This window comes from Myotis davidii, unplaced genomic scaffold (genome assembly GCF_000327345.1).
Source record: "Myotis davidii unplaced genomic scaffold, ASM32734v1 scaffold32, whole genome shotgun sequence".
Lineage (NCBI taxonomy): Eukaryota > Metazoa > Chordata > Mammalia > Chiroptera > Vespertilionidae > Myotis > Myotis davidii.
This window is the reverse complement of record NW_006286587.1, coordinates 1,408,775-1,421,475: the sequence shown is the minus strand read 5'-3', so window position 1 is coordinate 1,421,475 and position 12,701 is coordinate 1,408,775. Positions and strand designations below refer to the sequence as shown.

At 40.0% G+C, this 12,701-nt stretch overlaps 1 protein-coding gene across 1 annotated transcript in view; it reads left to right on the top strand.

The window, feature by feature from the left end:
• The first annotated feature begins 263 nt into the window (after positions 1–263).
• The window catches only part of LOC102764707 (chromosome unknown open reading frame, human C20orf194), a 107,157-nt gene continuing 94,719 nt past the window's right edge, over positions 264–12,701 (top strand). Inside the window, exons 1-6 of the mRNA XM_015560217.1 lie at positions 264–283; positions 776–855; positions 4,324–4,443; positions 7,657–7,781; positions 8,503–8,599; positions 9,450–9,556. Coding sequence (XP_015415703.1) covers positions 264–283; positions 776–855; positions 4,324–4,443; positions 7,657–7,781; positions 8,503–8,599; positions 9,450–9,556 — 549 coding nt within the window. The remainder of the gene's footprint in view (positions 284–775; positions 856–4,323; positions 4,444–7,656; positions 7,782–8,502; positions 8,600–9,449; positions 9,557–12,701) is intronic.

Sequence of the window (12,701 nt, the reverse complement as noted above, 5' to 3'; positions counted from 1 at the left end):
TTAGGGAATTAATAATGGAGGTAGATCCTGAACCTGGAGGTGATGGGGCAGGGCGGGCGGGGAGCGGAGAGACCCAGCAGAAGGATCATTCTTGAGCAGGACATTGAGCACCTCTCTCCAGCACGGCTGGTAAAGAGGAGGGCTTGGTGTGGGAGCATGGGTCCTTAGCAGTGGTATTAATGTCTGGGAGTGCCTCTCCTTGTGCTTTGTTTAGGAAGAAAGGGATATTCCTAAGGCCAAAGGAATAATAGGTCTGCACTAAAATGGGAGCAAGTAGCCAGTGGTGAGACACTCTAGGGTAGAGTTGTGATGGTGAATCAGAGCTTGGTTTAGGTCTTTACACCAGTTTTTTTATTTGTTTTTATCTGTTTGATCTTTTGTGTTTGGTTTTGACAGATTGGTGAGGTCCACAGTTAGGGCAAATCAGTGTGGAAATTCTTCAATCATCCTCAGAAATAAGTCATTGGGGGCCTTTCTGCTAAGCTGCTGAGTCCCAGTATTGTTCAACATTGACCATGAGAAGGCCATTGGCTCCATCCTCCGTTGAGCCAGAGAGCCACTGACCATCCAGTTTGTAATCAGCAGTTCAGACTTAGTCCTCTGACCAATTCTGCATAATTACGTCTGGAAAATAGAAGAGAAGGGAATATTTCCCTATTCGTTTTGTGATTTTGATACCAAAACCAGACAAGGACCAGTTTCCATCCCTAGCAGTCATTCTTCCTTATGCCTTCATTTGCTGGTACTGAGGGAGTTGATTTCTGTTCTGTTGCAGCTGCAGCCGACTCCGCCAGGTTCAGAGCATCCTGACCCAGAGCAGCAAGTCTCGACCCGATGGGATCCTCTGCATTCTAGGTCAGTGCTTTTAACAAGGTGGGACTCAGGGCTGGGGCAAATTGGCTTCTGTTCACAGGAAGATACTGATAATAGTATCATTGTGAGATCAGCCGTGGGTTAGTGTCCCTTGCTCTTGTTCCCCTGAAATCCATTGCTGTTTAAATGAGATTGGGTGAGATATCGGTAAGATGGAGAGTACCTACCAAAGAGCAGGCACTTTGTACATATTACCTCATTTCTCCTTACAGCAAACTTTTTTTTAACAGAAGAGGAAACTGAGATTCTAGGAGATTAAACAGACTTGCTCAGGGCCACAGAGTGGCAAAATTAGGCATCTATTTGTTCTTTAAAAATTTTTATTATGAAAATATATCATATCATTTAAAAATTAAGACAATACATGAGTAACAATGAACAGAGCTTCCCAACAATCCCAGATACCCACTCCCACTCCCCAGAGATAACATTGTCAACTGTATCTTTTTTTAAAACACAAATGGGAACATTTTATGCATATTGTTGTTAACCTAATTTTTTAAATTTTCACTTGAAAATTTTAGAGTTTTTTAAATATCAGATTGACTACTTAAATATGGAATACTACAATGTTGCAGAAATTGATGTGTTTGAAGTTGGGTGTGAAATGGAGGTAAAAAGTAAACCTTCAGGACAGAACTTTATGTGAAAGTATCACTTAGGAAACTTGTATTTTTTTTCCCCTTTATTATTTTTTTCTCATCACCATTTATCCCCCTAAACCGTCCTCCACCTTCACCCACTCCCACCCCTCCAATCACTACACCATATCAATGAGTTCTTTCTCTTCTTTTTTTTTTCTTTTTTACTCAATCCCTTGAAACTTGTATATTCTTTTTTTAAAAAAAATATGTTTTTATTTATTTCAGAGAGAGGAAGGGAAAAGGAGAGACAGAGAGACAGAAACATCAATGATGAGAGAGAATCTTTTTCTATTCCAAGATCCCATCCAAGATACCATGTTAAATTAGTTACCATGTCTTCTCAAGCTCCTATTGACTGTAACAGTTTCTCAGACTTTCCTTGTTGATGACCTTGACAGTTTTCAGGAGTGCTAATCAAGTAGCATGTCTCTCTAATAGGGTTTTTCTTATCTTTCTCACGATTAGAATGGGGTTAAGAGTTTTGAGGTGGAAGACCAGTAAAGTAACATGCCATTTCCGTCACATGATATCAAGGATACATACTATGAGCATGACTTTTCACTGTTTCTATTAGCCTTGATCACCTGGCTACGGTAGTGTTTTCAGGTTCTGCACTATGAAATACTCTCTCCAGCTCTCCTCCCCTATGTCCTCTTCGAAAGGAAGTCACTATGTAGCCCACTCTTAAGGAGCCAGGAGTTATGCTCCATCACCGGAGATGGGAGTATTTACATAAATTATTGAAATTCTTCTGCATGGGAGATTTGTCTCTCCTCCCACATTTATTTATTTACACAATCATTTGTATCCATATGGACTCGTGGATATTTACTTTATAGTTTGAGTTATAATCCTACTTCCTACTTCAAGTTGTTCCAGCTTTGGCCATTTGGAGCTCTTTCAATTGGCTCCTGTGTCTATGTCCTTCCCTTTGATACACTCCCTCCAAAGTTGTTTGTTTGTTTGTTTAGTATTTTTGTAGTTTCTGGCACTCTTTGATGCTACAAGCTTATTGTGCATAGTTCCTGTTCCAGTCCTAAAATCAGCCGTTTCTCTAAGAATGGTATTACTGGAGAATGGTATAAAAACAATCTGAGTGTACTCACTGTTGCTGGGATATCATTGCTTCTAGGCCCTCTCAGCTGACAGAGTAAGGAAATATATGTGTGTACATTAACTGGTGTGTATATGTACATCTGTAAATGTTATGTAACCATCTGTATTTAAATTAAGTTAAATATGAATTTATATTAATGTCTTTAGCTCTAACCCATTACCATATGGCCCAGTCTAATCTCCTCTTATTTATTATTTATTTTTATTTTTTTTATTTATTTCAGAGAGGAAAGGAGAAGGGGAGAGAGAGAAAGAAACATCAATGATGAGAGAGAATCATTGATCGGCTGCCTCTTGCCAATGTGCCCTTGACCAGAATTGAACCTTGTGTCTGCAGGCTGATGCTCTATCCACAGAGCCAAACCGGCTAGGGCCTCCTCTTCTATCTTATCTATAAACTTCCATTCCACCACTGAGAAACATAGCACCTACCATTTACCATCCATTTAATTCCAGTATACCTGTGTAGTAGTATCTGATTTGTTAACCCATAATCCCCTATAGGAAACAACTTTATCAATGAGAGCACAATACTTACATATAGTTTCTTTTATCTTTAATTTTACATGGTCAGTCTTTTAATGTTAGCAATTTATGTGGCAATTTATGTAACTGGAACCTTTAGAAGGGGACATGCTAGGCCTGTCCAATCCACTGGTTATTTTTAACTTCGTAGCCCTTTCAACTTTTGGCGTTTTGTAAGCCAGGCTATTCCTGCTTTTGATTCTTTTTCACCCTTCCCTTCACTGAACTGTTGGATGGGAAAGAACAGCACTGTGCTGCTTTTTTCGCAGCTGAGAAAGGAGTCCTCCCATATTAGAAGTCCTCTGACATAGGCAGTCCCAAGGCCTGTCTGCTCTGAATGACCATTACTTTTCACTGGTCTGAATGACCATTGGCAGTTCTTTTTCCCAGGCTCCAGCCATATTTTCATTCTTGGAGCTCCTTTTGCCTCAACTCCTTCTTCTCAGTCTCACACAGACAGCTGACACCTGCCGTTAACATATCCCTGAGCTCTGGGCCTTCACAGATACCCAGGAACCAGGTAGTATATGTGTCTATGGCATTGAAAGGCAGTAGTGAAGGCAGTTGTTATTTCATTTCCTTTTTATTTCTGACCCAACCCAATGGACTATAAACTTCATGAGGGCCGTTTGTAGGCCCAGCACACACACTAGTATCCAGCACAGTGCCTTAGGCCTAATAAATATTTGTGACATTTTAGGTATGTGTGGTTCCAGTCACTTGTCCTCTTCACTTCTTTGGGTTTGTTTCAAATCACTTTAATTCTCCTTTAGTTGATCCCACATGTTTTGGTAAAGGTCTTTTTGAGAAGTGATATTTTCCTGACACTTATTCCTATTCCAACTGAAAATATTTCAAAATCTTTAACCAGCCATGATAGGACTTAAGTTATATTTTCTGATTTCTTCTATCCTTAAGAATTGCTTTTTGGCAATTAACAGCTTCAATAATCTGTGCTGTTTGACTGTCTCTTGAATCCAAGTAGGGGTACTTGATGCTGAGGCCTGCTTCTTTCACAGAGGGGTGCTTAGTTTGGTTTCTGGTACAGACTGGTCTAGGTTATTGCCTTTTACTTACTCATTAGAGTTTTGCTGAGCAGGGACAAACTATTTGGGCTCATTTGCTCCCCATAGTACAGCTGATCAGAGTCTTCTTTGCCTTGCAGGAATTGATAGCAGGTACAATGAAGGCTGCAGAGAGCTGGCAAATTATCTTCTGTTTGGTTTGTACAATCAGAATACCAGTGATTTTGAGAAAACAGAGTTTTCTGAAGAAGTTCTAGATGGTAAGTACATATGGGTAAACTCTGTGTGGAAAGTAATAGCGATTATTTTTCTTCAGATCCTTTTTCATGGTCTTTTTATGGAAACATATGATCAAATTTAAAATAGCTTGAAGCCCCAATAAATTTTTACTTTTTTATGAATAAAAAACATTGCTTCTTTGCTGATATATTAAGGAATATGCTCTTGTAGGTCACCTGCTGGATGATTAGAGACTAGCAACAAGTAGTTGTCAAGAATATGTTCACTGGGTAATTCTGCTGTAGAGAAAAAAGTAAGCATCAGTGTTTGGCTTTATATCTTCTTGACAAGATACTAATTCTCCTCTGAATTGCCTACTGCCTCTACATGTGGGAGGTTCAGATTATGTGCATTGTCCTGTGCAAGCACTTTCAGCTGTGAGTCAAAGATGAGCCTGCAGGATACTCCTACAAGGAAGACTTCATGTGGATCTTCAGCTTAGGAACAAGGGCTCTTTGTCCTGCTCTGTCTTTGGGAATTGTTTCCTGTGTGACTTTAATTCATGACGATGCCCGTGACTACAATGAAGGCTTTCTGCTTACATTCCCTTTTCCTCAGCTCTGAGACACTCACCCTGTGTTGATGCTGCTGTGGGCTGATGCCCAGGAGCTATCTCTGATATCACATACTTAGCATCATGACTTGTCTGCCAGACGGGTCAGGAGACACAGGAATAGACAAATCAAATTGGACAAGAGACAGAAAGCTCTTGTGAAGCAGCTGGGGGACGCATGAAAGCAAACATCTGATGTTGATATAATATTACTGTGAGGATCTGGTACAGTGGTTCCCAACTGGGGTTAGTTTTATCTTCCCGGAGACATTTGCCAACATTTGAAGACATTTTTTATTGTCACAACTAGGCAGAGTGGGTAGAGGCCAGTGATGCTACTAAACAGCCTACAAGGCATAGGGCAGCCCCCCCACAACAAAGAATGATCTGGTCCAAACTGTCAGTAGTGCTGAGGTTGGGAAACCCTGGTCTATATGTGAAAATTCTTCTGTAGTATCTATCTACAGAATAGCAGTATCTAATTCTTTAATAGTATCTATCCCTGTGGAATGATTTAAGGTTTCGTTCTTTTTTGGAAGTGCAGAAAGAAGCTGAAATTATTTCTGCCATTAAACTTTTTTTTAATTCAAATACAGTTTCAGATTTTTATTTTTTAAAAAAAGTTTCCTTACACTGTACAGCATCTATTGGTTTGGAAAGACTTCATCCTGGCAGCTCATTTAAAGAGTTATAAAAAGACAGATGCTCATACCGGCCACACATTTCACTGCAACCAATATTGCTAAGGACATTGTAGTACTGAAATTAAGGAAATGGTTTAAATCCTCAAAAGTGTGCACTATTTTTTCCTTTGTCTGTCCTGTCACCTGGTACAGTGGGTGCTTATGAAATGACCGTTTTCTTCAAAATAATAAATTTATCTTTTAAATTCAAGTAGTTGGAAAGCTGAGATCACCAGATTTATGCTTCTACATTTCAGTCTCTAATTTATTATGTGAGAGGAAAAGAGGCCAACACGAAGGACTTACTTTTAAAAAGAAACTTTTAAAATAGTTTACATCTTATCCAATTCTCTTATCTATGTACTCTATTAAATGTTGTTCACAGTGATGACATCAGCCTTAAGAAATCCTGAGAGTGTTTAATTAGGTTTAGTAGCTATTGTAATATTTCTTTTTAAGTCTTTGCTGTATCAGAGTATATTCTACACAGAAAGCCTTGGGCTCTCTAAGTGACATCAGACTCTTCCCTCCTCAGCAGACGAGGTACATGTGATTTAGGGCAGGGCGCTTTTAGAGGGCCTATGTAAGGAAAGCCAGCAGATGAGAGGGGGCCCCTTTCCCACCCCTTGCCACTTTTGGACTCCAGGCCTTACCCAGCAGTCAACAGTGAAGAAGCTGCTCCATACTGTGTTCCCTAGAACATCTTGGGTCTGACCAGGTGTGCAGCTCAGGGTGCTTTAAAAGGCCACCAGCATGGAACTTTATTTCAAGAGCCACCCATCAGTATGGTTAGCTAAGGTCAGTATTCATTGGGCTCATGTTTTTGTGGATTATGGTCTGTCACACTGTATTACTGTGTTGGCACCACCCTAAACCAGCCGTGGGCAAACTACAGCCCGAGGGCCGGATCCAGCCCGTTTGAAATGAATAAAACTAAAAAAAAAAAAAGACCGTACCCTTTTATGTAATGATGTTTACTTTGAATTTATATTAGTTCACACAAACACTCCATCCATGCTTTTGTTCCGGCCCTCCGGTCCAGTTTAAGAACCCATTGTGGCCCTCGAGTCAAAAAGTTTGCCCACCCCTGCCCTAAACCTTCTGCCTCAGCCACCTCCTCCAGCATCTTCCCTATGTCATCTTGTTAATGGTCTGCTCTCTGAGGAGCCATGGGATGGAGCCTCTGCTTTTCTTCTGGAAGTTACGACTGCTTTCTTTCTCGGTATTCAAACTGCTTTAATAGTCCTGCCCCATTCCATGGCCCTTCTTTTAGTTTTCTGAGTTTATTTGCATTCCTGGGTTGCTTTATTTATTTGACCCACCCCTGGGTGATTAGGCCTTAAATCTGTGAGCTGCTGATCTATTTCTAGAAGCCCTGTCCACCTGCCTCTACTTCCTTCCTTCCAGCCTTTCCTGTGTATAGAGTTCACCCCTGTACACAATAACCCTTCCCAAAGCTAACAGACAATGTCCCTTGAGCCCAGTGAGCCAGCAGCCAAGAGCTTTAGACACTGACGTCTGTAGGAGAACTAGCCACTGGACATATTCACTACTGTTTTCCTGCCTTACTTGCTTTAGGCTGTGGAGTGTCCATTTGGAATTTATCTCTGCAGTGAAGTACACAGCCGAGTTTGGTACCAGAGATTTGACTATGCAGCACTTTTGCAAAACACCCTGAAGGATGTTCTTTTTACTTATCCTGTACCTGCATTGCCATCTCTAGAGAGCCACAGTTGTGGGAACGTCACATGGGGACGAGGAATTCCTTGCTGTCCACACTTGGCTGTTTTTCAATTATTTTGTAGTGCACTGCCAGATTAAAAAATTTTCAATTTAGAGTTTTGTTATGTTGTCTCTGCTAAATCGTTTTAATGGTTTTACTAACTGTGTGAGCAGAAATTGTCTAAAGAAAATGCCTTTAACAATCTTGTGTCTTACTAATTTTGTTTCTCTTACAGATGTAATTATATTAATTAAATCAGACAGTGTCCATCTGTACTGTAATCCTGTAAACTATCGCTATTTCTTACCCTGTGTGGCACATTGGAGAAATCTGCATCTGCACTGCATGACTGAAAATGAGGTAAGGAGAAAAGATAGAATAGGCACTTAGAGACACTCTTAAGAATATTCTTTCAAGGAAGTGTAGATCTGGAACAGGAGTCCCCTAAAAAAATCAAATTGCAGAATGTGGAACTTCTTATATTTCATTATGCAGCTACCTTATGGATAAATTGTGCGCCTGAAGGAGACAGAAGGAACTCTTCAAATCAGGGCTTAGTATAGGCTTATGAAGCTGCCTTCTGACCCTGCTTCATTACCAGCCTGCACACATTCTCTCAGGGGGCTAGTGCCTACATACTGCTCCAGGAGAATTAGATAAGCTTTCTGATATTTATGTGTTTAGATTTCTTGGTATGTTTCTGTTTCCCTTTGGGCTCATTTCAGGGGTTAGGCTAGGAATCAGATTGGGATTTGAGATTTAGGATTTCATGGAAATTGTGTCCTGATATATATCAAGAATCCTTTCCATGTAAGTATTTGGGGAATTTTTGAGGACAAGTTTTATATCTTCCATTTAGATTTCTGGTCCATTTTGAGTTGACTTGCACTTGAGGGCATTGGTGTGAGGTAAGGGAATGACAGTGTTTTCAACCAAACAAAATGTGGCTTTGGAAACACCCTCTTGGGTACAGTCTTCTATAAGTGTTCTTTGAGGGCAACTCTGATAAAATGAAGAGAAACTATGGGACTTTGCATGATGTCTTAACAGAGCCTGTTTTCCTTTCAATTTCCCTCTTTAGTATGAAGATGAGGAAGCTGCAGAAGAATTTAAAATTGCCAGCTTTGTGGACATGGTTCGAGACTGCAGTAGAATTGGCATTCCTTATAGCTCCCAAGGTGAGTGTCTGGCAGTGAGACATTTTAACCTTGCTTGGATGGTATGTGAATCACATGTCCCTACTTCTCCTTTCATTGGAGGCTGGGAAACCCATTGATCTATTGTCACTGAAGTCAGAGGCTGAGGCAGAAAGGAATTTGGGAACTATGTAAGCTTGTATTCATAACCGAAGTTTCTGCAGCAACGAAGCAGGCAGATAGAAAAACTGGTAGGGCATTTACACAGTTGCCATCTAGTGTGTACCCCTTAGTGTACATACTAGATGTGGGGCCTCTTGGTAATAAGAAGTAGTAATCAGGTAGCTGTTAAAATATGCTGACAGTGAGGCTCAAAAATGATGGCTAAAAATATAGGAAAAAATCAATAAGTTTAACAGTGCTTATATCTTATTTTACAAAAAAGCTTGCACATTGAAGATACTGTTATAAGAAAGGAAAATTTTTGATTTGGTAATTTTTCCTTGAGGAAGTTGTTTGGATATGTTTCTTAAGGGAGAGAAGCCAAGTTTGGGTCTGTTAATAATTATATCCACTAACTGATGCAAGTCAGATGTAATAGGCCACTATTTATTTATTTGCTTGCTTGCTTGCTTAGGAAACCAGAATGTGAAAATATACTATAGAGAAATCTAAATTTATGTAACTTGTTTATGGTTTGAATTTTCCTTGGCTTTAATTTTGTATTTCTAGTGTTAATACCTAACCATTCGATCTGTCTCAATTTTATTTTGTTAGATGAGGCTGTGGTGAACTTGTGAGAAATGATGCCTGTCTAACCACATTAGATCAGGTTTAGACTGTTATATCCAGGATGGTATTTGATACATGTTGTTGTATTTGATTCCTCTAGGTCACTTGCAGATATTCGATATGTTTGTAGTAGAGAAATGGCCAATTGTACAGGCCTTTGCACTTGAGGGCATTGGAGGGGATGGATTTTTTACCATGAAATATGAGGTATGTATAAAAAGTAGTATGCCTGGTTTTTATGAAGGGCCCACAATGTGGGTGTGCATCATTAAAATACTTGATATGGAAAATAATTTCTGTTTAAGGCTAGTCCCCAAACTGAGCTCCTGTGTTCTTTCTTTTTGGAGTTCTCTGTCCTCCTTCCTCACCATTCTCCATTCTGAGTTCACGGTTCTTCAGTCTACTCCCGTAGATTTCTAAGCTGACTTCTCTTACAGTACTTATCTTGTGTTGTGATACATTTGTCATATACCTCCTTTCACCAACCCAACCACCTGCCCCTGAACTCTGGACTGGAAGCTTCTTGAGAACAAAAGCAGAGTCTTTGTGTTCTTTTTTTCTCAGATATTCATATAATTTGAGAACTATTCAAGAGCAAGGAAAGGGACCGTGGAGAATTTTGTTTAAGTACCGTGTACTAGAGAAATAAAAGGGTTAGCTATTCTGGTAAGAACAGTACCTTTTATTTTAGTGTTCTTTATATCTTGGAGATGACCAATGAATATTTGGTAAGTGGGTTAGTGAGTGAGTCTGGGAGAGGAGATCATCCAGAGTGCACATTAGGGAGGATGGCCTGGTAAGTTAGTAGCATCACCGCAGGATCTGCTTGCCTCCCAAGGATCCCCCCACTAAGATGACCTGCTCACAACACAGGAAACCAGGAGAGGGAGGCGTACTATTAGGGACAGAGTAAGTGGAGCCTTTGAAGCAAGGCCCAGTGCTAATTCTTAACCCTCCTTCTGAGAAGTAGCAGGTCCCTAGGAAATAAATGGAGGTTTGCCTGGCAGACTCTGTAATGTGGATGAGCGTGGGCTATAGGGAAGTGCTGAAGAGAAGCATACCACTTGAAACTCACTTTTCCTGCTCTAAAAACCACAGTATTCCTACACGGACTACAGCTCACAGAGCATCACCAGGCGGTATTGGACCTGCCCTGATAGGAAGTAATGCTCTCTAATTTAGAAGAGTAGGGGCTGGAATGGAGAGAATGCCATAGGAGATAGAGAACGTTTCTATTTTTAGCAATAATGATAATATTTATTGTTAATTAATTATATAAACTGGGCATTTATAGAGTGCCTCCTATACATCAGGCACTATCCTAACCACTTTATATGAATTGACTTTAATTCTTACAGTAACCCTCTAAAGTAGGTACTGTTACCATCTGTATTTTACAGAGAGGTTAAATGAACTTCACAAAGTCACAGAGCAGCAGGGCTGAGGTCCAGTCCAGAGAGTCTGGCTTCAAAACCTGGCTGCTGCTAGATTAGCATTGGAAAGCAGTGCACTAGGAAGCTGCATGATTTATGCAACCCAAATGAGGCAGCCCTCTGGCTCCTGCCTTAAGGTGCATCACACCATGAAGTCACAACCCAAAGGAGTAAAATCCCCTCCCAAAAAACCTTTACAGGGCAGTGTAGATCTTTACTGTAGGGTAGTGCTCTTAGGGGGTGGGATGTATAGTGAGGAGGAAACAGCATATATCATACAGTAAGAGCAGGGGAGGGGGGACAAAAGGGACAGGTGAGGTGGGTCACAGGAAGGGCAGGGGTAGAAAAGTATCTCAAGATCCCTTTCTCAGATCCTGCTCTTCTCTGTAGCTGCTGACTTTTCATGCTCTCAAATACTTTCCTGTATCTCCATCTCATTCCCCACTATAACCCCCTACTCACAGTTCTCCTTACCCTGTCCTTCCCAGTCCTTTAAGGTATGGAGCAGTTTTGCCTACTGATCCCTGATGTCAGCATGAGAAAGGAAGCCCAGTTCCACATAGCATTCACTTGGTATTTAGGCTGGGCCAAATGCAGTTATGGATATAGAGAACTCTTCCTGGGAAGCAGTATAGGGAAGTTCCTCTGCTAGGCCTTTCCCTGCCTCCAGCCTCTTTCTTCTTATTCTCCAGCTGCTGGAACTGTGACCTGGTAATATAAATTTACATCAACTAGCTCCCCAAGGAGAGGATTCTAATAGCAAACTTCTGAATAATGAGGGTAATCATATAGCGAGCATTTATTCACCTTTCAATATATGAGATCTTTGTATTGAAAAGTAGAATAAGATTTATGAAAAAATTCAACAGATATAAGAAAGAGACCATAGCATATTAGATGCAGGAAAAGATCAGCATGTTTTTTTAAAAGATTTCTCCAGAAAATAAAAATTGAGAAAAATACCTCTTGTGTATTTTTTAAGAATGGAGTTTGTAAAAAGAAATGAGATATGGTAGATAGGGCAAGCAAATTAAGGGAGATGGATGACGTCCAAGGAAAGATTATAATAAGTCTCAAAATTCATTAATAGAATTAAAGTTTGAATTAAAAAAAGAAATCAAATCTATTACCCCACAAAAATCTAATCATTTGACACACTTAAAAGCTGTTCCAGAATACAGAGGAAGAGACCAAATAGATTAAATCAATAATAAAGGAGAAGATAAAATGGGGGAATAAAGGATGGAAATTGGTAGTATTGAAAATCAAGGGGTTAATTGAAAGTTGTTATATAATAGTTTGTGCCTCCTTCCCCACACCCCCATCTCTGTCTCCCAAGTGACAGGCAACCAGGCATTTACCAACTGCCACCTCCACCCTAAGAAAAAAAAAGGAATGGGGTGAGTGGGTGGGCTTCTCTAAAGAAACTGAAAAAATAAGACACAAAAAAGAGAGAACTCATTGGCTAGTGTAGCATTTCTTGCCTGAGAATAAAGCTCTCCACATCTTGACATTTAGACTATAAGTGGGTAGGGATCCTGGAATAACAGCCTCCTTCCTGTCTGCTCTCCCCAGAAAAACTTCCCGGTAGTTGACAAGCTCTGCTGAGAGCATAAAGCTTCCAATCAGCCTTTCCATTTCAAAATATAAGCAGGCCAGCAAAGATCACAAGACATTGGATTAAATACCTAAAAGAAAAAAACAACAAAATTTTTAAAAAGAACCAACTGAATAAGACCCCAAGATAATTTAAGATATACAGGAAACTTAAGGCACAAATTCTCCTTAGGATGCCCAGAGAAATTTAAGATTTTTTGGCAACCAAAGAACAAGTGTTTTGTTGTGGTAAAGAAATGTAAGGAAAATCGCTCTGGAAAATTTTAATTGATAAAATCATAGAGGACTTGGAATGTAAATGT